This window comes from Melopsittacus undulatus, chromosome 1, assembly GCF_012275295.1.
Source record: "Melopsittacus undulatus isolate bMelUnd1 chromosome 1, bMelUnd1.mat.Z, whole genome shotgun sequence".
In the NCBI taxonomy this organism is placed as follows: Eukaryota; Metazoa; Chordata; class Aves; order Psittaciformes; family Psittaculidae; genus Melopsittacus; species Melopsittacus undulatus.
The window spans coordinates 147,654,926-147,681,296 of record NC_047527.1 but is presented as its reverse complement, the minus strand read 5'-3'; the positions used below and the strand labels follow the sequence as shown (position 1 = coordinate 147,681,296).

General features: G+C 36.5%; 1 protein-coding gene across 1 annotated transcript in view; it reads right to left on the bottom strand.

Moving 5' to 3' along the window:
* CNTNAP2 (contactin associated protein 2) overlaps nucleotides 1-26,371 on the bottom strand; it is a 1,129,462-nt gene that overhangs the window by 607,366 nt on the left and 495,725 nt on the right. The window contains exon 4 of the mRNA XM_034062602.1: nucleotides 23,597-23,744. Coding sequence (XP_033918493.1) covers nucleotides 23,597-23,744 — 148 coding nt within the window. The remainder of the gene's footprint in view (nucleotides 1-23,596; nucleotides 23,745-26,371) is intronic.

Here is a 26,371-nt window from a genome sequence, read left to right as displayed (position 1 = left end):
CTGCTGGAAAAAGGCACTCAGAATTTTTTCTTACAGAATTATTTGTGATGGATCCAGTGTTTGAACATTTCTTCATCCAGGCAACATTGTTTAGAACAAATCAAATAAGCAGAGCATGTAGCAGATAATTCTCTCTTGGTTTGCTACACTGAAATACACCCTGACCTGATAGGGAATACAACCACACATATACTGAATTTGGTTTGTAATGAACTTTCTTTTCGGTTTACATGTGTACATAAAGTACAGGGGAAAAGACTTCAAATGAGAAAATTCTAACTAAAGTAACAAGCAATGGATATGTAAGTTTTTGTGAGCCGTTTCTGTGTGGCATCCTCACACAAAGTATCAATGCCAAAAGCAAATGGCATTAACAAAGTATTGTTAGGGTATGTCACAGTTTAAACCCAGCTGGTAACTCAGCATCACGCAGCCTGTCGCTCACTTCCACCCCAGCTCCTGAAGGGATGCGGAGGAGAATCAAAAGAATGCAAAACCCATGGGTTGAGATAAGAACAGTCGAGTAACCAAGGTACAATACAAAACCACTACTGCTACCACCACCAATAATAATGATAAGGGAAATAACAAGGGAAGAGAACACAACTGCTCAGCACCTGCCAACTGATACCCAGCCTCAGTCCAGCAGTGATCTAGCCCTTCTGGGTAACTTCCCCCAATTTCTATACTGGGCATAATGTGCTGTGGTATGGAATACCTCTTTGACTAGTTTGGGTCAGGGGTCCCGTCTCTGCTCCCTCACAGCTTCACATGGCCCTGCTCACTGGCAGAGCATGAGACTGAAAACTCTGGTGGTTTTAATCAAAAAGTAGTAACTACTAACTGAAAATTTAAGACCAACAGGTAGTATTGTACAGACAAGGAATGCAGAAAATATTTAGTGTGAAACAAGTGAAGATGAGCTACCACTTGCACTTAATTACAAATTGGTAAAAAAAACCCTTACTGAGTAAAAGGTCAGCTCTACCCCAGGTAACAAAAACCTCACACTGCTTAATAAAAGAGGCTACTTGCTCCAGTGACTAATATTTAGCAGTACTTTTACACTACCCATGTCTTTCATTTAGCTGTCACTTCCAAGTTAAACAAACAAAGGTACTCAAACACTGCCAACAAATGGTACACATTGTATTCACAGACAATTAAGACTGTGTGATGTTATCCTGGTGTATCTATGCTTGTCTGTGTTTACATCTTGATAAATCTGTCATTATTCTAGTCTGTCATTATTCCTTTAGGTAAACAAGCCTGTATCACTGGCATCCTGAAAATAAGTAGACTGGTGCATGGAGAATGAGATTATGAGGGGAAAAATAACATTCATTACAATTGCTAAATTCGATCGAAAAGTGCCAGTTCAGTGCCCTGTAGCAGATACAGCCCATACACCACTGCTCAGGTTTTTTTCAGCCCGTGGTATTCTTTGTCAGGGTCATGTTTCCTTCTCTGCTTTTCTGATGTCTGAACCACTGCATTAAATAAGGGAAAGACAGTACTTTATAGGAGATATATCTGGTTAGAAATCAAAGCCCACAGAAAAAGAACACCCAAACTACATCTCCTAAAACTCCTTAGGAAGCAATTCTGATTTCAGGGAGGGGACAAGGAGAAGGAAATTATCATATAGGAAATGTTTACATTGGTGGCTTTTCGTTTGAAATGGTTTATGGATTTTCTTGTTTGGTTGTTTTTTTATGAACTGTTGTAAACTCCCAGAGAAATCAGACACTACTCCTATCATTTCATCAAAACAACTGCCCAGTGGGAAGTTTTCAATCAGGCTTACCTGAACAAGGAATAAAGACAAAGAAAACAGAAAGTAAAACAAATGCATGTTTCTTTCCAGGATATTGTGAGGAAAGAAGAATTTTGCGCAGATAAATCCCCATGCTGTTCAAACAGTATGCAGTACCAGTCCCAGATAATTCAGGAGTTTACAAACGGCTGCTGTTGCAGCTGAAGCTCTGCTCAACCTGAGATTATCATGGGGAACGGAAACAAAATCTCATTCTCCTCAGCCTGACAGATACAAAACTACTGGTGGGACAGTTCTGAGAAGTAAAACTGCTTCAAAGAGGTATGCTCCCCATCCATAGTTACAAAGCAATCTTCTATCTACTACAGAGAGCAGGAAGAAGACACAATATTGAAATATCTGGGTCTGTAAGAGCTCTTCAATAGTCTCTGAACTTTGTGTTACAACCGCAGAGTAACTCTCCATTAAATGATGTGCTGAAACCTTTGGGGAAAAAAACAACTTTAGCTATACTGAAAATAATAAACTTACAGGGTCTTAGATGCCCAGTTCCTATTGACTTTCAATTCTTAATCTTTTCTGCCAAAAGCTTTTTTCCTCATGGAATTTTCTAGTTAAGCTATTTAATCAAATTTATTTTCTACATATTTTAAAGTTGCAGTAAAAGTTAAAACAAGCAGACAAAACCAACAACAAAACTCCCAAACCCCTTTTACTCATTTCTTTTCATTACTGTTGGTCCTTCTGGTAGTAACTTTTTGAGTCCTTAGGACAGTTTTCTTCCAAAGATCTTTGATCCCTTAGGATACTGACATGCAGACAGATGAGTAATTAAAGTCACAGGGAAATGAAATGGACTGTACACTCTTTTCATTCAGAGGTGCTTAAACTGCTTCAGATGGCCTTGTCTACACTGAAGAATTATTACAAGAAAATCCCATCACTACCAAAACTTCCATAGAATCCATATTGCTTTGAATTCCAGAGTAGATTGCTTTCAAGCATATGTGATCATATCCTATGTTAGCATCCATATTTGGTCATTGTGAAATGTCCTTTAGCATAAACAACAGTTCTTAGTCTCTCTCCAAATCCTATGAGCAAACTTTACTCAGTTTTCTGTGCTTTTAAGGAACAGCTCTGTTTTCCTTCTAAACCCTAAAACACTTTTCAATACTGATATTTAAACTGACCCTTCCACAGAGACAACAAATATTCTGCCTCATTGACAAAGGGGACTGTTGTGCGAATCATCTACCCTTTCTTTTATAGACTTTGTATATAATTGACTCAGCAACATATTTAGACATGGTTGATACACTGAGCTGTAAGATAAACTGTATTTTAAATTAAATTCAGGATTTTCAAGGTTCTTTCTAACCTCAGTGAGGGAAAACTGATCTCTTTTTGCTTCTTCTGGATGTGTCATGCATCTTCAGAGCATGATGCACACAGGTCAGTTTTGTAGTCTGTTCAAGGGATGCATGAAAAAGTGGTATCTAAGCTTTTGAATTAGTATTTGCAATACTAATTTCTCACTGCATAAGGTACTAATGGCAAAAATCCCAATTAACTCAATGGGCATTTCTCAGTGTACGTCCTTCAAGTAAATAAGGACTTTCTAGTACAAGCTTTTATCACCAAACTTTAAGACAGTAAAACATAAAAATGAAATTGTAAAGTAGTATAAAATAAATACACAACTTGAAAGCAAAACTGCTATGTACCTTGCAATAAAAAGAAACCTAGTGCTCTACCAAGCCCAGCTCAGTTCTGTGAAGAGGATGGGAAGGAACATTTTGCCTAACTGCCTAAGTAATTACACAGCTTTCATCCTAATTAAGCCAGCACAAAGACAACATTTTGATCCCTGATACTGGACTCTTTTACTCTGAGATGCTTTTCCTAAGAAAACTGGATGAGATGACATTAGAACTGGTCAAATATAGTGAATATAAATCTGCTTTAATCTCAGAGCAACCCACGGAGCAGTTACAGATCACTGAGCCTAAGTGGTGTTCCAAGGTTTTTTCTTCCCCTCTCTTCTTCTCTTCACTGTATGCCAGCATAATGGGCCCTTTTGCCCTTTATGTTCTATTGCTCTGTTATGTGCATTTTCTACTTCACACAGAGAGAGCTGCCTAATTAGGAAGACCAGAGTGAGCTTCTAAAGTATTGCTCTTTAATACTGTTAGTTTATCCGTTAATTAATGTGCTACTCTTTCCAATCTAATTAGATATTTTTTTTACTGCAGAGATAAGTCACTGAAGTCATTAGAAAGAAATACAGGAGGAGGAGGTTGGTGGGAGGCTCAGAGATATTTATTGTTAGAATTTGTTATGTGTGATGTACATGGATTTGTTACTGTCTCCTCTTCTTTCACCCGTGCCCACAAACTTAATCAGGCTTTTGTCAAGAAGGATGCAGTTCACTTCCCATAAATAATTCTTATTCCTGACAGTGAGATGCATTTCTTCTCTATCTCCACCTCTGCCATGCCCCATCTTTTTCTTTTCTGCTTGTTCCTAAATGGTAATAGCAAGGCTAACTCTCTTTTTATGTGTTTGAACTGAGTCTTTGTTACCAGCATCCCTTGTCAAGAATGGTATTATTTTAATAACTCTTACAGAGTTGACTAATGAATTATATCAAATGTTTAACAGCGTGATGGCAAAACCAAGATGGCAAGCAAGTGGCACCACAGTCTTGTTGCATTTTTGGTAGCTTATGCTGATGAAATATGCTATGTTTTTTGTGCTCACTGCTGCCCACTAAGAGAGCTGCTGTTTTATAAAACTGAGGATTTCCAGGGACAAGACCTACTTTTGCAGTATGATTTCTGATTAAAAAGCACATTAAAAGTTTAAGGGAAAATAAGTAAAAGTGACAGAACCCAGAGGTAATCTCCATCCCTCTGTGAAATCTAAACTATGACACCAAATACCCTAGTTTCTTGGTGCCATAAAAACACAGAAAATGTGTTTTTTTTTAATTTTATTTTGTACTTATATATGGAAGTCTTTATTTCAAATTTTCACTCTGGTAACATGGACTTGTGAAGTCAGATCTAACTCATCTCATATCTCATGTTCTGACTACAGAAACAAAAGTGCTTCTTGCCTAAATGAAAATTATGTGTTTCACTTGAATGTATTTTCTTTCTTCAAGGGTGGCATGTAGCTTATTACAGAAACACACTCAAAACATAACACCAATATTAGTAAGAGAGAAAAATGTCTCCTCAACATGTCTGAAATGTGAGATTTCTGAAGCCTGGAAGAAAATTTATTCTCATCTAGGTTGTTTTAATGGAAATGGTCTGGTGAGAGATATATCTTTTTATTCATCATCTGAAGTCTGGGCTTTTAATAGTACTGCAAATCCTGAAGAGCCAAAATGACACTTAGGAGGACTGTCAAAATCATGAAGACATACTCCCATCTATAAGCTTTAGAAAATATGAATCTTTAGATGTCTGTATGTTTTAGAGATACAGCCCTAAGTACTCTGATGTAAATAATTCCAAAAATCATACAAAACAGTTCACCTTAGTCTAAAATAAATATTGCCAGCAAAGACAAAGATCACAATTCCTCCAATAAACAAGACATCTCCAACCCTCAGATCAAGTGCCTCATATTTGAGAGGAAAACTATGCACTTTGCAATCTGATGTGTTCATTAACAGATACAGGTTCATGATGGGTGTAGCACATTTAGAAGCAGAAAAATTACAGACATTACTCTGTACATCTAGTCCTGTCACTTTATCGGTATCAGTTAAAGATTTATGGCCATTCTATAAATACTGGTCCAAGATAACTTCCTCAGAGCCATTATATTGAAGTTTCCTTGTTGTCCCAGGAAGAAAGCAGTTGTACTGCAGGAAAGTTTTTCATGTTGGGAACCATACTAAAACTCCCAGTATTAGCAAATTTACTGCCATTCAGTGATGGCTGTAGGTTTGTCAAAACCTACCAAATTTCTCACAAGTGGAGTTTTCCTGGGATACTCCAATCACATTTGTGATTTTAGCATTGCATAGATGCCTTTTTCCAATTCTTCCCACATTCTCTGGTTGCCAATTTCCATCACAACCTCACTATCCAACAATCACAGAATCATAAAATCCGAGAACGTTTTGGATTGGAAGGAACCTTAAAACTCATCCAGCTCCAAATCCCTGCCATGGGCAGGGATACCTTCCACTAGACCATCTTGCTCCAAGCCCCTTCCAACCTGGCAATAAACGGCTGAGTTATTGATCCAATTCTAAGTCCCACCTTTTTGGTGAATACCTGAATAAGGCTTATGCATGGGATGCTGGCATAGGCCAAATGCTGTTTGGTGGGAAGCAGGCAGCAAGCAAAGCTTCAAAGGATGACAAAAAATTATCCTGTGTTCCACCATTGTGTCTATCCTTCACCCATTTTGTAGGACCCTGGGGAATGTTTCTCCTTTCCCACTTACTCTCACACATCCCTACTGCCCATTTCTTTGTTTCTCTTGTGTACATGGAGTCATGCAAACCCATTCTATGGAAATCTGGTACACACCTTAGGAACATACCTTAGAGATAGCAATATGGACCACTGAGTCATTCCACAACACTCACGAAAATCAAAGTCGGCTGTTTCAAACTATTGAACATACCCTTATTTGTTGCAAAACCCACAGTGAGAGGATGATCAGAGTCCCTTTCTAACTCCTCCAAATCAGTAGAAAGATGCTATATCCTTAACAAAGGTAAACAATATGGATCCATTTGCGCATTTAAGCATTTTTATCACAAAAATACAAATTATTATCTGAGTGCTTTTCAGAAATGATACCAACCCTGGTGGCCCTACAGTAATTTTTCAGAACGCTTGTAACATGCAACAGAAATCACACTTTGCTGAAACATTTTATAGCATTACTAATCTATCTGTCTCTATTACATTTCATCATTCCTCCTCAAAAAAACACATCAAAACCATCTTAATGGAATACTTGAGTCTGGTTCATAGAGTATACTGCTGCTAGATTCATAAGCCAGGATGTACTCTGCAAGGTTTTTTAAATATATGCTGCCAACACTGTTTGAAAATAATTCTAACCTATGATGACATTCAAAATAGATGGCTGACAAACAAGACATTCATTATTAGAATACACTTACTATTAGATTGGAAAGTAATAAATGCATAATAAATTCATTCTGACTTACATATGTTATATTAATCCATCATAGCAGCATTAACAGACCTTTAATTTCATTATCAGTTCAGGGTTCATATCAGAAATAGGCTTTCTAAGAAAATTCAGATTAAAAGAGGCTCCTATAACTCAGAAGTCTTTCAGAGTTATCAGAATGACTACAGCAGATTTGATGTTCCAGCCAGCAAGGCTGAAGCCGGCCTCCTTCAGAAGTAGTTTCCACCTCCCTTCCCACTTCTTGAAAGAGAGGTAGATAAGTGATTCATAACCACTAGGCTGGCTGAAGGGAAAGTTTTCTCTTTTAAATCTCTGTACAGCATCTAGCTGGGATGAAAACAAATTTAACCCTCTTCAGACCAGCCCATATGGTGCCGTGCTCCACAACTGTGGCTGAAACAGCGTTAACACACCAGTGCCTTGGCTGCAACTAACAGGGTTTGCACGGCATCAGGGCTTGCTCTCCACGTAGCTCCAACCCCAGTGTCAGTGAGCTGGGGGTGGACAAAAGTTTAATAGGGAAAAAAGCCAAGACAGCTGATCCAAACTGACCACAGGGATATTCCATGTCAAACAACATCATGCTCAGCAATGAAAACCCAGGGAAAGAAGGAAAGGGGGACATTTACGGTTATGGCATTTGTTTTCCCAAGTAACCATTAGTCAATCCAGGAAGTAGCTGGACACCTTCCTGCCGATGGGAAGTAATGAATGAATTTCCCTTTTTGCTTTGCTTACATGTGCAGCTTTTACTCTTCTTCTTAAACTGTCATGACCTCAGCCCACAAGTCTTTGCACCATCCATACATTTTTCTCACCATCCCTGACGAGAGGGAAGTCAGCAAAAGGCAATGTGGGTATACCCATCAAAACCAACAGTGTCAAACAATTTTCAGTTTTATAGTGCATCTACTTCTTCTGGAAAAACCTTCTAAACTATGTTATGACCAATCTGGCAGTTATCTTTCTGAGGCTTTAAGCCAAATTTAAAAGAAATAATAATCAAATAGAAACAATCATCATCGGTTCAGGGTTCTTAGAATAAGACTTGATTAGAAACTCATTTCCACAAAAGTCAAAATAAACACATGAGAATGAATACCTACTTCAAGGCTCATTAAAAAAGTATGCCCCTACAACAGAGCAGAAATCTTCCCAAGGAGGGAGCATGACACCTTATAAACAACCTTCACCATTTCTAATGCTACCTACTTTTCTTTGCTGCTTTCCAGAGCTATTCCTGACAGTGAGCATAAGACGCTGACCTCTGATGGTCTCATACTCCTTTATGGCACGTAGTCCAAATTTAAAGTGGTTCATACCAGATAATCTGAACTCATGACTCCATATACTTTCTTTCTGTCAGACTTATACCCTAGGGAGATCCTCTGCAACTTTAGCAAGATGAGCTAGAAGAGAAGAATACCAAATATATACTGGCAAAAATGTATGAATGGGCTATTATCTCTTCTCAAAGTCCTGTGCAGAAATAGGTATTTCACAAATGCACCTATTCACCTTGGAACAGTAGGAAACACTATTTCTGATAACTATAAGCAATTGAAAAAATGTGCATTTCATTCCGCTGACCGCATTAGGGATATATATATGCATCTGCACCTGAGCTGATACTCAAGAAAGCACATATAATAGGAGATCTTCATCAAGTCTTAAATGCCTTTTTTCATCAGGCTGCAGCAAGAGGCTGGGACTTCTCCCTGCCTTTCTAATGAATAACAGAAAAACCTTACTACAACTAGATGTCAAGTTTAGAATTTAAATACTGAAAGAAAGGTATCCTCTGCAACATGCTGAAAAGAAAATCACCCCACATATTCCTTCTGTTGCTCTGTTTTAATTTTAAGCTCTTCCTTTGTCTAGTTTACGCAAAACAAAATTCTTATGCTCAGAAAAATAACTACCATCACCACTAAGCTATTAGACAAGACTAAATCATGTAATTGATGTATTCTTTGAATACACTGATCCCAGTACAACACTTGCTGGCTAATCTATACTTTATAAATTATGTCTTTAGCCTTATTGTTCAAAATCCTATTAATTTCTTGCTCTTGAGTCTATAGAGAACATGCTGATAGTCATTCAGACTCCAATTGATCATACCTGGGACCTGAGAACATGAATCTTTTTTTAATAGCTTGTTGCTTTAATACATGTGTCTTTTTCAGCAAAGTCAGTATCTAACACTAGTATTTTGTATAAGAAGCATTCGGCTATGTTTACAAATCGAACATCAAAATAGTTTTTCCTGCTTGTCTCTTTCTTAGGCTTTTATAACCACACACCATTTGACAGTCTACAGTATAAATGTTCCTGAACACATAAATGAAAACAAAATACAGTACACTGAATACATCAACCACCGGCCTGCTGAAATACTGAAGGCAGAATGAAGCTCATACTACTGAGAGACTGCAGACATACTGTACCTGATGGGTGGCAAGCCTTCAGCACCAGGCAACACTCAGGTACCTCTGTAAGAGGCTTTGCCTTCTGTTCTCCCTCCGCCTCTTTGTTTTAGCACAACCACAAACAGACAAAACAGACCAGTATTTTCTGACACAAGTCAGTAACACAAGTAATACAAGTAACAACTAACACAAGATACTGCTGAGTATCTCAGTTCTCCTTAAACTTTCCTGCATTAGATGTATATTGTTTTATTTTCTTTGTAAAATCCAAATTACTTTAGGACAACTTCCAAATGACTATGATGTTGTTTCACTAAGAAAATATCTTAAGAGTGTAGATATTGCTATTACCAATGGACATACAGTAATGAATCTCAAATATGAACCTGATATGACTGGTACTGAGCTGTTAGAAAAGAAGTAAGACTTTCTATAAATAGGTTTTTTCCTGATCACACAGTGCACACAGTTGAAGGATAAAGTTATTCTTACAGCAAAGGTAAACACAGAAGATCTCATGCCTGTTCAAACTGCAGCATATGTTATTTCTGGAGGGTTTTTTCCCTAACATTTATCCATTTTTCTGTCAACTCTAACAAATGACAAGTCAATTTATGGTATTTTCAATGTCATGCAACTGAATTAATTCAGTACAAATTTCAAGAAAACAGATCTCTGGTTATTGTCAGAAATCTTCTGTGCTTTGATATTTCATTCATGGCAATAAAAAAGAACATTTAAAAATACCGCCCCCTTCACTACACAATACACAGAAATACAGTTATAGACTTCAATTCTGATTCGTACTCTCTGAAGAATTTCAGGGGTTTAGAAATGTTCCATTCACTTTTTGTGTGCAGCTGGTGAACTTCACCATGTTCAAAACCAGCTGCCATTTGCCTGGGCTCTGTGATAATGAGGAGACCAGAAACTTGGCTGTTGTTTTGCTCTTTACAGTCCCCTTGATAGAAACCAGAAGCACATGGAGCCTGGGAGCATTGGCTCTTTCAAGACACTTGCACTGCCAGAATTCTGTTGGTAGTAGATATGGACAAGATACAAATCTAATGGAGGTACGTACTTTAATGGAACAGCATCCTGTGAAAAACATTATTTTTGTATATAAATGGGTAATTATGCTCTTTTTACCAAATATTATCAAATATACATTTACATTTTAAATAAGAATGTTACTTATATTTCTGTATATAGCTAAATAAGTCAGCAGAAGCTTGTAAATCCTTCTAACCAAGCTCATGATGCTCTTTCAAACAAACGTATAAAATACGATCCTTAAATGATCATTTTTTCATAATTAATGTTATACATGGTTTAGACAAATAATATTTGCAGACTGTGCTGCTGATTCATCTGTTTCAGCTGAGCACAGAATTGCATTTGAGGCTATTGGAATCTGCATCTTGCTGATTAACTAGAAAATTATTACTATTTTATAGTTAGTTGTACAAAACTTGAGTCTTCTGAAAAATCTGAAGGTGGAACATCAGGATCCCCATGAAACAAAAAGGATAATTCCTTACAGGCATAGTCAATAAAAATAAATTCCGCAGAACAGAATAATTCCTGCAAAATAAATACAAACTCTCAGAAAACTCCTCTAGAGGAATCAGAATGCTTTTGTGCATAATTATTCTATGACAGAGATAAATTACTAACTTAGTGCAGCACGGTGACAATAAAATAGTACTAGATGGAAATGTGGAACTGATTTAATAGCGTATTTTGCTAGTAATGCTCAATACCACTTAGGATTTTTCAGGGAATCTACTGGCTTAATGCTAAATGTTGCTGTTCTGACCAATATTAGCTATTTTTGTGCTTCTTCCAGCTACCTATCTTCATCACCAGCAATTTAAATATCCTTTAAAAAATCTGAGTGCACTAAAAATTGAATTAGAAAAGTAGAAATGGTACCAAGGAAGTGCAATAAGCCACATGGAACAGTTTTGTTTGTGTGAAACAACTGTGTCACCCAGAGAAAGTGCTGAAGGCTGTGGTGAGGTGGTAAATGTTAATTATCATTATGAGGAAGCTGCAGTGGATAGATGTAAAGGGACCAAAGACTCTTTAGCTTATCCAATACACAACTGAATTTCTGCCAAGAATGCCTCCTGTGACAGAAAATACTTCATTATGAATTCTAGTCTCTGTCTTGATGTAAGAGAAATTAATGGAAATTTGGTCTTACTAAGAAATGCTGAACAAGTCTCTTCATTAACATCTAATTCATAGCTCCTGAATAGAAATAGAAAAGAACATGAGGAGTATGATTAAATACACAGATGCAAGAAAACAGGCAAGAAAGTACAAATTGCTCCAAATTTAACCTGTTGTGTCATGAAACTGCAGATCATCTGAAATGAAAACCAAGTGATACACGTACCTAATGAACTTCATGAGACAAAGACGAACCTCAAAATTCTTTTAAAAAATAAAGTTTAAATATTTCTTTTTAGGAGCACTGTGATGCTGTTTTAACAGCACATTTTTAACTGGCACAGTACTTAAAGCTGATTTGGTTTATATTATTTACTTTTGTATAGAAAATGTTTGGAAGCCTAAGAACTAAACTACTATTCCTTAGTGGCGGTTTGTACAAAGCCACCAGCATTTCTCTTTCCCCAAGAGTTTCAATATTTAAGTTTTATTTACACCTATAAAATGTGGAGTATTTTCAGTATTTTGTGCTCTACTCATGTTGAAATGGTAACCTTGCAAGGAGCCAACATGATCATTTGGTCCAGAGACCAGCTCTGTGAAAGTGCTGATCACTCTGAAAGAGACATATCCGGTGGGTACTGCTTCACTTACACAAAGACAGCCAGACAACATAATTAAGGAATCCTATTCCAAAAGCTCCATGACTACCACTTCTGGCTTCATGGTCAAAGCATGTGACAGTATGTTATACAGTAACAAGAAAAGCCATGCTCATATCGGCTTAAGTAGCAGGATGAAGTTTGTTGAAAAGAAAAACAGAAAAGGAGAGAAACAAGGGAATGTTACATACAAAGCTTTAAGAAAGGAATTATAGAAAAAAACAATGTAGTAACTTCAGTCAGAAGGGAGAAAGTAATGAAGCTTTATACATACCAAAATTTAATGCAGATGATGGGCAGCTGGTTTTATAACCCCGCTGAACATTAAATTCCACTAGTACTAATATTGTTCCTACTTTGAAGGCTCCTTCAGCAAAGCAAAAACTTATCCCTGTAAGTCACAAGTGGTCACTAGAGTCAAGCCTAACATGGAAAGGCAGTCAAGAATCTAAAGGTTCACCTCTCGCACACTAGCAAAGCATGCATCAAAGCTTGGCTATTTTCAGTCCCAGGAACTTTACAGAACAGGTAACTGGACATCAGCCTGCCAACACAACCCTCTCCCAGAACAAGAGTTCATCCATACACCCCTGTACTACCAGTGCTAATGCACTTCTGGAAAACATTTGATCTTGTTTCGGTTGAGACACAAGAGTATGCTCTAAAACTGTTGTGACTACTGAGTTTACTTTTAAGACAACAAACCCCACACGTTTTTATCTGTTTTAGTTATAGTTACCCAGGTCTGTATGGATAGCAAATGGCATGCAGTAATTGTTAATATGTCTTCATTATGACAATATTGTTACATACTTTCAGCTTCTGAGCACTAAGCAGATAAAAAAGATTCCCCCCCGTGTTATTCTAGATTACATTTTATTAATAACAGCTTGATTCAAGAGTTTTACTGCAATGACTGTGAAAAAATACTTATACCTTTGCCTTATTTCTGAAATTGTGCTTATTCTGGGGTCATGACTTCCCACCCCTCCACAAGACGAAGTTTCAGTGTCCGAGTGGTAGACTAAGATGTCACTCTCACTATATTCTGCTCAGAAACACTTGGGCAAAGTATCTCTCAGATTGAAAATGCCTGCAGAACTTTGGGTTTGGGCCTTTCTTTTTCCTGTGTGTTGCTAAATGTCTCCTGAATACTAGTACAAAACTTAGTCACTACTTTTTTAAAGCAAACAATGCACTGCTGTAAATGTTTAAAAATGGCATAAATATTTTTTTTTTCCAAATTAGGAGCATACTCTCCTCATAGTAAATGGCCACAGCTTGTTTTAGCTATGAACATTAGTTATTTTAGCATGAAGCTTAAAACCACAGTGCAGGGTTTTTTTTCCCTCACAAAAGGCAATTTTTTTCTCCATCCTGTATTACCCACCCATAAGCAGAAAAAGAAGTATTAATATCTGCAGTGTTTGTAAACACTGAAAAATGCAGGATGGAAATAAATGACAGATTTATAGCTGTTTTATCTGTCAAAAGTCAAGTCAGTGTTTGTAACGTTGGATAAAAAATACACAAATCCAAATTGTGATATATATGATTCAGAAACTTCAATTTATTTTTGTTATTATAAAATTCAATTTAATGTAGAGTAAGGTGTTTGCTAGAGATATACAATCTATGAAGTGACATCTGAACAGCTGATTTACTGTTAAAAAAACCCAGAAAGACTGGGAAAGGTAAACACTTTAAATCTTTGAAAATAAGGGAAATTCAGGTCATTTTGTTCTGTAAGATGGTTCACAGAAGTATGAAAAATCTTGAAAGACAAAAGGCTGTAATAAATCTAAGCACAAAACTAGCAAGATGAATGAATATCATGTCTGACAAAGAGACAGGGCTGGAGACTGAAAATCAATGGATCTGAAGACAGAGATCAGAAATTGCGCTTACTTGATGGACAAGACAATGAAGGACTCACATCAGCTTTCCTTTTGGAACCCAAGATTTATTACAGATGCCAGGAGGAAAAGAAAGAACAACCTTTATTGTAAAACTATGCATTCATTCATGTCCCCTGGCTTGAACTTCTGCGTTATCCCCAGAACCGACTGGGTTGTTGCCCCTGTCACTACTCCTGCTTGTGGCTGGGTTTGGACAACCCTTACAGTGACAGACATCCAGCTCCCTCTCTCTGCTCATCCTGTTCCTTTGCCAGCTTAATTCTCCTTTCTTTTTCCTTTTTATTCCCCCTCCTTTCTTTCTTTCTTTTTTTTTTTAATTGAAAAGATCTATCTGGAAGTGACCATGTAATTTGCAAGGAATAAGAAAATAGTCTATAAAGTATCTGCAGCAACACAGTGCTGGTGGAGGTTTGCTTGGTCAAGAGAGCAGTTGACAGAATCAACCGTATGTACACGCAGGTGATGTATTTACTTATAAAGTAACTTCTGGTGGAATAATTTTTGGCTTTACTGATCCTGTGCTTCGGTTTGATAGCCTATTGCAGTATTTCATTAAACTGATAGTACACTTCCTTGTTGATATTACCTATTATAAAAGTTCACTAAAAATGATAGTAAGTCTTCACAGAAAACAGGTTCAGCAGCAGCCTCTTCAGATAGCATCTGAACAGAAATTCCTGTGCTTACTTCCCAAGAGTCAATGTAGTTTACAACTAGATAATACCAATTACATGATCAAATGTTCATGTTCAGAAGAAAATGAGTCTGTTACTGTCAGCTTTCAGACATACTTTGAAAAAGCAAAGATACAAAAAAGTGAACAAAAATATATCCTATGCCAACCTTCTCAAACAGCCAAGTTGTATGGGCTCTACTCCTGAGCGATGCAACCCATCAGAACACATGTATGACATTTAAAAAAATTAACTATTGTGATTTTCTCTACATGTCACAAGTTCTTCTGTTTGTGATTTTCAGCCCTCTGCTTCCTACAAGCTGTGAACTACAGCTTTGCTATTGTTCTCCTACAATCAAGGGAAACTGCACGTCAGTAAGAACAAGGAAAGTTTCTTCGAAAGAAACTGATTTATAAATATTCCGTTACTATTGCTTTTGGTAGTGATGGGTGAAAATTTTGCAGCAGGGTATTTTTTATCAGAACCTGCTGATTCTTTGACTTAAGACTGTCAGCAGAAAAAAAGGAGAAAATACAAAGATAAATGGCATTAGAATCAGTTTATAAAATGTGTGACAAGTAGATAATAGATACCTCATTTTACAGAAAAAGACCACTAATTGTTGAGATATTGTTTCTCATCTTTTAAAACCAAACACAGTCAATTTTAAAACCAAACACAGCTATTTTTTTCCCCAACTTTTAAGAAGAAAGGTAAAGTGAGAAGAAGTTGAAAAATTGGGACTGAAATGTCTAATTGGCTTTTCTCACACAACTGGGCAGGAAACATTTCAAAACTATCAGAAATTATTAGAAAAGGAAAATAACTTTCCTTTCAGCCTATCCTAATATTATTTAAGAGATATGCCTTTTCAAGGTTCAATTGAATTTAAATTAGTCAATGTATCTTCTCTTGAGCTCACGAAGGGTTCCACTGGAAACACAGAAACTGGGACACCCAAATATGGGAATAATACTCACTTTATCCCTCCACTAACATAAATAAAACTTTAAAGTACATGGCATAGATAGTTAAGATCTCTCCTGGGTGAAACATCCTGGAGGTATGTGCTTTCCTAGCTTGATAAAGTTTCTCTTAACAGCAGGGATGTACTAAAAGGAGGAGTTAGGTTTATTCACGAGTATTTAATGTCTGCATTATGACAGAAGATCAATAGTTCAAATCCCCTTACTTTACCTGTGGAAAAGACAGTGCTACAGAGATATTTCATTCACTGTGTCTGCAGCTCTCCTAAGACATAGCTGACAAACTCAGGGTCAGAATTCAGCTGAAATAATGCAAAATTCAAGGTTTTCAGTGGAATTGCCAAACAGCTCAGAGATGTGTTCACTTTGAAGACTCACATCTCACCTCCTGCAGTGCTGTATTAATCTATTGTGAATAAACCAGCCCTCTAGCATATTTTGCTTGTAGAAAAAGCAGTCTGCTTGATTTCATCTGAAAGTTCCTTCAACAAGAAAAAAATACAAAGACTTATTGCATGAAAATGGTGTAAGCATACAATACTGAACTAGCAGAAAGCCTGCGGTGTGAAGCCACCGGGTCTTGTAAGAAGGAAGAAATTTCAACAGGTTTCTTTCTCCCCAAAATTACACCAGATTAGTGGGAACCTTCAACAGAGTGTGAAGCATGGTACTGTCTTCTTATAGTTTACATACTGGGTGATCTGTACTACCACCTAGCTCAGGTCACAGAGGCTTACTCAGTGCTGGGCAATTAACCTGCTGGTTTGCTTCTAAAATGAATGCTGTGTACAATTAATGCTTATGATGAATTACATTACAACTAGTGAGGCCAAACATCCCCATCTGAAGCTGCTACAAGTTATCTTAGTCTTAAATTGACCAAAGTCCTCTGTTGGGGAAATATGTTCCTGTAAAGACCAATCCTGAAATTCATCATTTATCCTGAGCCTCACATTAAAAAAAATAAAAAAATCTCGATTTAGGTGCCTCTACAATCACATATCCATGTTTCAGAAAGAATGGTAGAGATACTGAGGAGTGCTTGATATTCCCAGCAGAACAGCTGACTGTATGAAGAGCTCAACTGATACCACTCTCATGTTTTTCCACAGGTGAGAACTGCCAGACAATTCGTACTCAAAAGTGGCCACATATTCATTATGGAAGCACATAAAATGAACTGTGCATTTCTGCTGATGTTCAAACTTCAGACAACAATCCTGAACGTCCCTTTTGTTTTTCATACTGTGATTCTGAAGAATCACACAAGGACAGATGGGAATCAGGAAACTACATACTTTTAAACCAATAAGAGAGCAGTTGCAGCAGAGAATCATGGAAAAAAGAACTGACAATGGAGGAGAGAGAAAAATTAGGTCAGCAAGAGAAAGATTCAATGATAAACAGCTGAAACACAGCTTACTAGCTTCCTTTCGACTCTCTTAGTACAACAGTCAATAAAAGGGAGCTACTGAACATGCTTATTAAAACTAATGTCTCAGTTTAACAACTGTTTACTGTAAAACATCCATAAGCTAAATGAATGTATGGCAACCATATGAGACAGCAAGTGAGAGATAGACAGTGCCAACAGCATGTCGCTCTCAAGGCTCATTTTTACCTTAGAAAAACATTATTATGAAGTGTTACATTTGTTATTTCCCATCAGCAATTTTGATCATTTGATATATGCATTTTCATATCAGACAACACTAACATTAACTCTGGCAGAGAGGAAATCAGTGTGCACTCATATCAAGACTCTATCTGCTATTTTGCTTAAAATAAAATATAAAAGACGCATCATGTTCACCTCACCTAAAGTTTAGGGGAAAAGCAGAATAGACCGAACTGAGCCTGGAAGTAACTACATCCTTAACATATGCTTTATTCCAGACATACAAGCAAACAAGTATCAGCGAAGCCCTTCAGGTTCTAACTCAGTGGCATGGAACCAAGACCTATAGTTTTAAATCTGCCAAAGCTTTTTGTTTCATGAGGGAAAACTCACCTGATTTCTCTAGTAAGCCAGCACGGACAAATGGATCAATCACCACTTACAGGAGTTCAAGAAAATGATGCTGGGCAAAAACACCATGAGTGTTCATTTAGGCAGAAAAAGTTACAAGGCATGACCACTGTGATTTCACTGAAGCTTTTGACTGTATTTACCTGAATGCCATCACCCTTACTTTGTGAAAAAGCACACTGTAACTTCTGGTTTCTACTTTATCAGATGTTTATGGATCTTAAGGATACTTTTTTAATCTCCAGATCAGTGTATGTAAGACCCTTTCCATGGGGTGTCTGGGCAGTTAATGGAAAACCTATTGAGAAATGTTAGTCTGCTCTTTTTCACAAGAGAAGAGCCAGACCTGACTTAAAAAGCCTTAATCAAAGTCTGCAAAAGTTTATCATATTTGGTCATAAATCCTATTTGCTCAAGTTTTGCTGTGTTCCACAGGAAAAAAAAATGTAAAGAGCTTCTTGAAACAAGTCAGCCACACACGTTTCCTTCTAGTCAAGGAAATGCTGAATAACTTTACAGATGTTCAAGTGCAAATGAAAACTGCCTGAGAATACAATTGAATAAGCTGGTGGGGCATGTATTCATACAGAACATACCTGGTTTTCTCTGATTGATTATACATTCATTGCCAGCTAACAAATGAACCTGCAAAGCTGTGGTGCTTCAGAATATCTAACAGTAATCTCATTACAGCTATAAATGGAAAAATAATGGACTTTTTTGTTTGCTGCCAGTTTCAAAAAGTTGAAGGAAAAAAATAAGCATATTACATCAGGTTAAAACAAGGTGAAGAACAAAACATAGATTATCTTTTTTAAATAAAAACTTTTGTCAAATCCTTCTGAAATACTCCATTTAAGAAAAAAAGAGTTGAAATTAAACAAGAAGGTATTTGGAAACACCTTTCTTCTGTTTCAGCCTTACTATTCTCACGTTAAAATAAAATTTTTAAATGCCATATGCAAACACTACATCTTAAAATAAATGAACAAACAAATAAATGCAGGAAATAGAGGTTTTAAATGTTAAGTAGTACCTACTACCAAAATATACCCATACTTGCTAATGATAACAATCAAAGGTAATGAATGGACTAAAGCCTCTTCTCCCTTATCATGCTAGAATATATGAAGATAAATGTAGGAACAATCACAGCTATCATTTTCTGGAGAGGGGATGGAGGAAAAGAATCCATACTGAGAATCCTGGTATAGAAAGACAGCATTTTCAGTCTGAAATTGCAAAACTGTATGACCTGAGAATATACAGAGGATAAAAGGCACCTGTTCTCATTAATCTGAATGATAAAAAATACTTCCCACATGGCAAACTCTAAAAAGTATGCTAACAGAGAAGCAAGTTTACAAATAGAGCATATATTCAAACAGATCTTTAAAGTTTGCAAAGAAAAGTTCAACAGTTCATTTCCCTCACTCTCCACAGTTCAGATGTGAGTATTTAGCCATGTGCCTTACAATATTAGAAAGAGAACATCAAGCTATGTTTGCCGCTCACGAACTGTGAAGATGATGGCTAAAATTCAGACATACAGACCTAAACAGAACTACCCAGTATAAAAAAAATACTGAAATCTAAGAGAAATGGGGAAACAAAGTTGGATGTTTAGCAGAATTGTTAACTCTTCCAGCCACTGTCAGAAGCAAAGCTACCCCAAATGATTGTTCCATCTGTGTGTTTCCCCCACATTAAAATCCCTGTATATTCAAAGCACGGTTACTCACAGCAATTCGATGAAACTGCTAGGAATATAAAATGATTTCATAAAATATACACTTCAAAATGGTTCTTCCTTTCTGCCAGATGATATTTTTATGCAGTTCCATTATTTGGATGGTCAGAAAAGTCTGAGCAGACAACTTAGTGGCACATCTATTGTAAATAATGAAGTATCATAACAGGATGCAGGGATTTCTTTCAGCAGATCACTGGACTGCATTAGTGTCTTCACCATTTAGCTGAATCTTCATGTAAGTATCAAAAAGTGTAATAGCAGAAATAGGTATGCATACATTTATATACATATAGAATACTACTTTATTCACCACAGGATGTTCCAATAGCAATCATGACACTTTACGGGTCTCTGGCTCATACTATTTTATTGTTATATTTTTAAATCTATGTTGGTGAAAAAAAATGTCCAGGGTTTACATTGAATCTGGCCAAGTGGAACTTAGATTCCACAAAAGGGAAGTAACAGCTTTCTTATCTACCTTAAGTAGTCCCTTTAATATCTGGATGCAATAGATGGTTTTGGACAGGACAGAGGTCTCTAAGCATGTATGGTGACCAAGTAAGCCAGCACATGAGAGATGGACAATTAGTGCCAATAGCATGAAACAAAGCAAAGGTTATTTCAAATGAGGATCACGGAAAATTTCCTAACAATAAGTACAGTTGAATGTGGAATTAACAGCCAAAGGAAACAATGGCCTAAGTCAATGTCACTGCAGGTAGGCAGGATTAACTGCACCAATGATTACTCAAATGATCCATTCAGCCCATAGTTCTTACCACTTCAGTACTTCCTAATCGGTTCTTGCAAACATTCACTTGGCTCATCCCTTAACAGCATGTGCAAACCTTATTTTGGTTCTTGTAACATGTTTACATGATCAAGGTTTTGTTCACTTTATTATCTGGAGAGTAAATGCTCTCCATACAAACATCCATTATTTCATAAAACCCTGAGGAATGTGGTTACTATTTTTCCTTCTTTTCACTCCCTTCCTGAAAAGATCAGTCACCCATCAGGAAACTGAAACAGCAATATCTGACATAGCACAATACAAGTAGTATAACAAATAAGTGAAACAAACGGATCTGCAAACACAGCTCAGGTGACATTTGTTCAGTCCCAGTGCTTCCTAAGGATGAGCAAACAGAGCTAGTCAATGAATGGAAACAGCTCAGTTGCCAGCCTTTCAAAGAGCTTTATTATTGTTTCTGCCACCTATTTGCCCCTAGCATATTGAGTATTTGCACAACTTCCTGCTGTTTCCAAGTGATTTCTTTTTCAACTATATCCAGTGCTTCACAAATCAGTCATCTGGAATTTGAGTATTCTTACCCTCAGACACGAACTGCATCAAAAAGATACAGACACACAGTTTTGATGCAGAAAATCAACACAGCCAGATACATAAACCCCTCTGTGAACAAAGGCATCAGTGAGTGCTTTCCACTCACAGGATTTCAGCACCCAGAAGGCCTCTTAACAGTTATCTTGAACAGCATAGCCAAAGACTATGCAATAGTATCACTACTGCCATTTTTGTAGCATTCATCTCTCACAGGACAGAGATTAAGGGAACTATTCATATGGCAATGATCCTGCAGGAGCTTATTATGATCTTCATGAATCAGTAGTAAAATGCGCTATACTGTAGTTGTCATAGCCTCCAGATGTCATGTCTTTGCTGCCTGTCTCAAAAAGTCATAGAAGTGGGCATGATGGAAGATGTATGTCACATGCACTTGCTCTCTGTCTCCAAAAGAGCATGAATCTGCCATCAGTTTTGACTTAACTGATTCACTGGCTATTTTGCCTTTGGTTATATTGCTTTCTTTTCTGTAACTTGCTTTTTGATAAATGATGTTGCTGCAAGTGTAAAGACCCTTTTCCCCTTTACAAAGTATGAAATAGATCATTTTAAAATAAAAGCTAAAACTCTCATTGCCTATAAAGTGTTGTTTATGTTATCTAATAGCTTACTTGTTGCTGTTCTCCAAGCTTGTTTTTCTTATGCAACCCCTCCATTAATATAGCCATTAACCAAGTTATTTAGCCAATTTTAATATTTTTTAGTAAGTCAGTTTTGCCCTATGGAGAAAAAACAAAGAAAAAAACCCCAACAACAAAACAACCCAACAGTCACTGAATTAACTTCTAATACAAACAGACCAGCAATAATCTGTCAGTAAAATTACAGAACTGCATTTGGCCATGTCACTTCTTCTGTAAAGACAGATTTTATCAGCATTTTCATAGTTCTACACACTGTTTCCTTGACAGATGCTTTTTAGTCTCTTACAAATGTCTGTCAAGCAAGCACTTCATCAAACAACTGAAATAATTTTGTCAACAAGCTCTGTTTAACTTTTCCCTCACATTCCTTTTCAGCCTCTAAAAGCATCCTTTCGTGTACCTACAGTATTTTGTCTACTCATTTCATCAAAAGAAGACAGTACTTTTACCTGTAAATATTTCTGGAAAGATCATAGGGTTTATTGTTTGATTCTGCTACATTTTTCCTGTTAAAGTGTCATATTTCACATTAAACCAGATGTTTGTTTCTTGTATTAAACATCTGAATTTGCATTTGATAAACAAGTAAGGAGGTATACTTAAAAGTATTTGTCATGCTACAAAATTAAGCATGTTGTAGTGTTTGGTATCCTTGAAACAGCATGTAAAACATTTAGTAGTGCGATGGTAAACACCTGCTTATTAGGAGTCATGTACTCAATAATCACAATGGTATCTAAGATTTCAGAAGCTCCATTTCTTTTTGAGTATGAATCAACTTCAGAATAACCTCAGAAAACAAAATATGCTGCTGTGTTTTTAGGAATGCATCTAACACCCAAGCTTGCCCACAGCAGAGCAGCACCAACATCACATTGAGTTTGATTTAATTTCTCAGGTAAGTTACTGAAGCTGCTGGGAAATACATCTCTGTGGTTTAATAAACATTTTTAAAATAGGCTTTCCTTCATTGCATGGAAACTGAAAAAGTAATACCAAAACTCTATTCTTCACGGTTCTTGTTAGTTCTAAATTTATGTATATAGCCTTTTGATTATCTGTCCAAATAAAAACAACTGAAATCACAAGGTGTTCTTCTTTTTTGCTAGTTAGCATGGCAAAGTGATCCCACATCCCTAAAGCCACACAGCGAAGTCAATGAATGAGACTTCCAGATCTGTGCTACTCATCCTAATCTAAACACCTGGTTACTGAAAGACGAATCTCAAATAGCTCCTTCCAGCTCAAACACCAACAAAGCCACAATACTGTCTAAAAAATATATACTTGGAAATAGGACATCAGTCACTTAATCTTTAGCAGGTTTGCAGACTTTCTTTAAATGTTGGCTAGATTGTAGTCAAGGAAGGGCATTTAGAAACTACCTTTGCTTTTCTCTAAAACATAATCAGTTCTGCTCTTAACTTTAGAAGAATTTGTACCACTGCTCATCTGGATTTCAAAAGAAATCCTAATGTCATAGTCAAATACTAAAGGAAAAACCTCTGAAAAACATGTCACGCGTTTAGAGAATATGAGCTACTCCAACAGACTTCTCAGCTGTTTGCTTTAATTTTATCTCTAGTACCAGGCAATTAATTATGTTCTGTTCCCAGTTGTTCTCTTCAAGACTCAACATTTATTTGAATATTACATTTCCTTCAACTGGCCTGTCCAAGTTTATATAATAGTTTAAGTCTTCCGCAAGAGAAAACGTGAAGATCTAAAGGAGCAACTTGAAAGTGCTATTATGAATTCCAGTGTTGCATCTTCCAGAGAAGAACAAACTAGCAACCCAGAGTTAAGGTTACAATAAATATTTCATGAAGCCCTAGTCGATATAACTAGCAAACCCAGAACCATCTTAACCTATCTATGCAAAAGTACTTGAGATTCAGATTTAATTTGAGATCCAAACCCAGTTTTTCTTTAGGGGGAAAAAAAAAAAAGTACGATCATGGGAAAACTTACAATAGGAGCAGCCATAGACTTCGATTCTTAACCCAATTTGTCCCTCTTCATTCCAGTCCAAAGGAACTATCCGCACATAGCGAGCAATAACTGGATGTTGTAAATCATGCCGGACCACACTATCGGAGTTTGTATTTCCAGGAAATGCCTAAAGAAAAGAAGAAGAAAACCAAAATCATTGTATTACCTCTATCTCACATGCCATAAAAGTCCAGTTCTGAAGGAAAACATTACATAGTGAAGTCCTTTGAGTGTCTAAGACACACTCAAGTATGGTTTACATGTTTCTCTGATAGTTACCGAATTATGAGTTGATTTAAAGTTTCACAACAATACCAAAACGGTAGCATTGAGACCTCTTCATCCACAATAAGTATGCTGAATTCATGGGCTAGCTACTGCTGCATAAGACAGTAATCCATTTTGCATTACTAATTTGTTAGTTATTAACATATCAATAAAATTGTCCAAGAGAGAGGTTTCTGGAGAAGAAGATACTCATCCTCTATCAGTAAGATTATATGCATCAGTCATTTTTCTGCAAATATGAACACAGAAATAACTTTCTTTATAAAATAGACAGGGACCCCTCTGATTTCACAAATTCCTAGGAATTTTTAAATCCTCCTTTACTTTCGATGTATCACACACTAGAAAGTGAGTGTCCAGTTTCTTTCCTATCCATAGCTATCACTCACAGAACAGCATATTTTTTGGTCAATAAAAACTGGAAATCAGGAAAGGATGAAGAGCTCTCAAGGGAGTTTTGAAAATCAATGAAACAAATATTTAGCACTTGGTTTGTAGGTTTGTACCTCCTGGTAAAATATTTCATAGCATCAAGCTTAAAAGTAAACACCTCTTAGTAACTACTTATGTCAGTTTATGGATATTTCTGTGCATCCTCACTATCAAAGGTATTTTTACTACAGAGAAAATATAGTCAGTAGCAGTATCTACACACTTGCCATCTGAGTAACTACATTATAGTCTTGCTCTAGGAATCACTGAACTTCATGAAGGGAATAAGGAGTTTGGTCCTTTAAAAAATATAGATTCTAGTGAATATGCAAGGTAATGCTCCCCATTTCAAGAGCAGTTTCTGTTTGGGCATGTCTTAATTTTGTCATTTTTGGCATAATCTTAGCAAACATCTCAATGTAGGGTTTTGAGATTGTTTTGGGGTTTGCTTGTTTAGTTTGCTAAATGTATTAAGGGATAAGGAAGCTGAATACAGGAGAGCATGACATTTCCTATTCTATTTGATTAAATAATTGATGAAAACCAATTCTCAAAATAAGCATGATTTTCTGTAGCTCTCCAAACTTTGTGCCCTGACTTGTGCTTTACCAATCCTTTGTCAGAATGAGTTAGAGCCAAAACCAGCAGGTATTTGGTATTTTGAGGGTTTCGATCCATATATGATCCAGCAATCTTTGCTAAACGTATAAACACAGTCAAAAGTGTATATAGAGCAGTCTGTCATTAGTTTCCCAGACTATTAAAATGCATTCCATTTGGTCTCCAACAGAACAATATTCTTTAAAACCAGCCTTCATTTAGATAAATATGGCACAGTAACATACACTCTGTGGATAATGCAAACATCAGGCCAAAATCCATCACTGAAAGGCTAAGAAATCAATTTACAAGAGCTTGTACATCATGTACTATTGCTGTAAAATGTCCTTTTCTGATCAAGATTTGTACATAGACTCAGAAAGGCAAGTTTTCATTAAAAATTGAGCTTCTACAATTTTCAAAACTGCATTTTTGCTTTATTAACAAATAGTCTAATAGGATTTAAAAGTATAATTCAGACCCAAAACTCTAATAGGAAATCTTTTTCAATGAGGGGGTGAATCTGTGGCTAAAAGAAAATAAATATATAATAAGAAATTCCTTACAAACTATTTTTAAGAACAAAGTGGAAATAGTTGTATAAATTAAACATTTTTTTTTCAGATTATTAACCTCATAAACTCACTGAAGTATTATTGACAGATATGTCTGGTTTTCATAATTAACATGGCTTTTCTTTAACCTAATATGGGCAAATGACCAAAATGGCTCACGTGTCTATAAGACAGGCAGCACTGTCTCACCAGCTCAGACCCAAAACCCACTGTCATTTCTCAGCTTGTACTGGATGCTGACTGCTGTAAGCTGCTCTAAGTTTCACCTCTCATTACAATAAAAAGATAGGAATGTTCTGAGTTACAACCGCTTTTCTCAAAGGCAGTGCTCCATAGGACAGCAAAATAATAGGACTGAAGAAAGGTAAGAAAATATGCCCCAAAATCCTTTCTAAACACTGCTTTTGAACAGAAGCTGAACAGTTTTCCGAAGTACTCACTAAGCCTTTTGATTCCTTAGAAGTAAAAATTGCTCAGCTTCAAGTATTTTTAGATTACCAGGGCAGGTTTATAGGACAGATAATATCTTTTAATGGGCCAATTAATTAAGAAAAAAAAAAAGCTTTGGCACAGGAGCTTTCTTCAGCAGAAACAGCAGCAAAAAGCTGCATGATCTCTGGAACTCATTTTGGTTTTATCAACATGCTTCAACCACAGTACTGTATATAAAGACACAGTAAAGACATTCAGTATAATTTTCTCTGCATAACAGAGCTGAGAGAAGTGAAGGTAAGGTTGTGATATTTGGAAGAAAAGTTAGGGAAATTAAGATTCAGACTCAGTTTTGTTTCCATATTTACAGAACAATTATATTCTCTATCAATAATTAGAAATGTTAATGCTAAATCATAAATTTCTA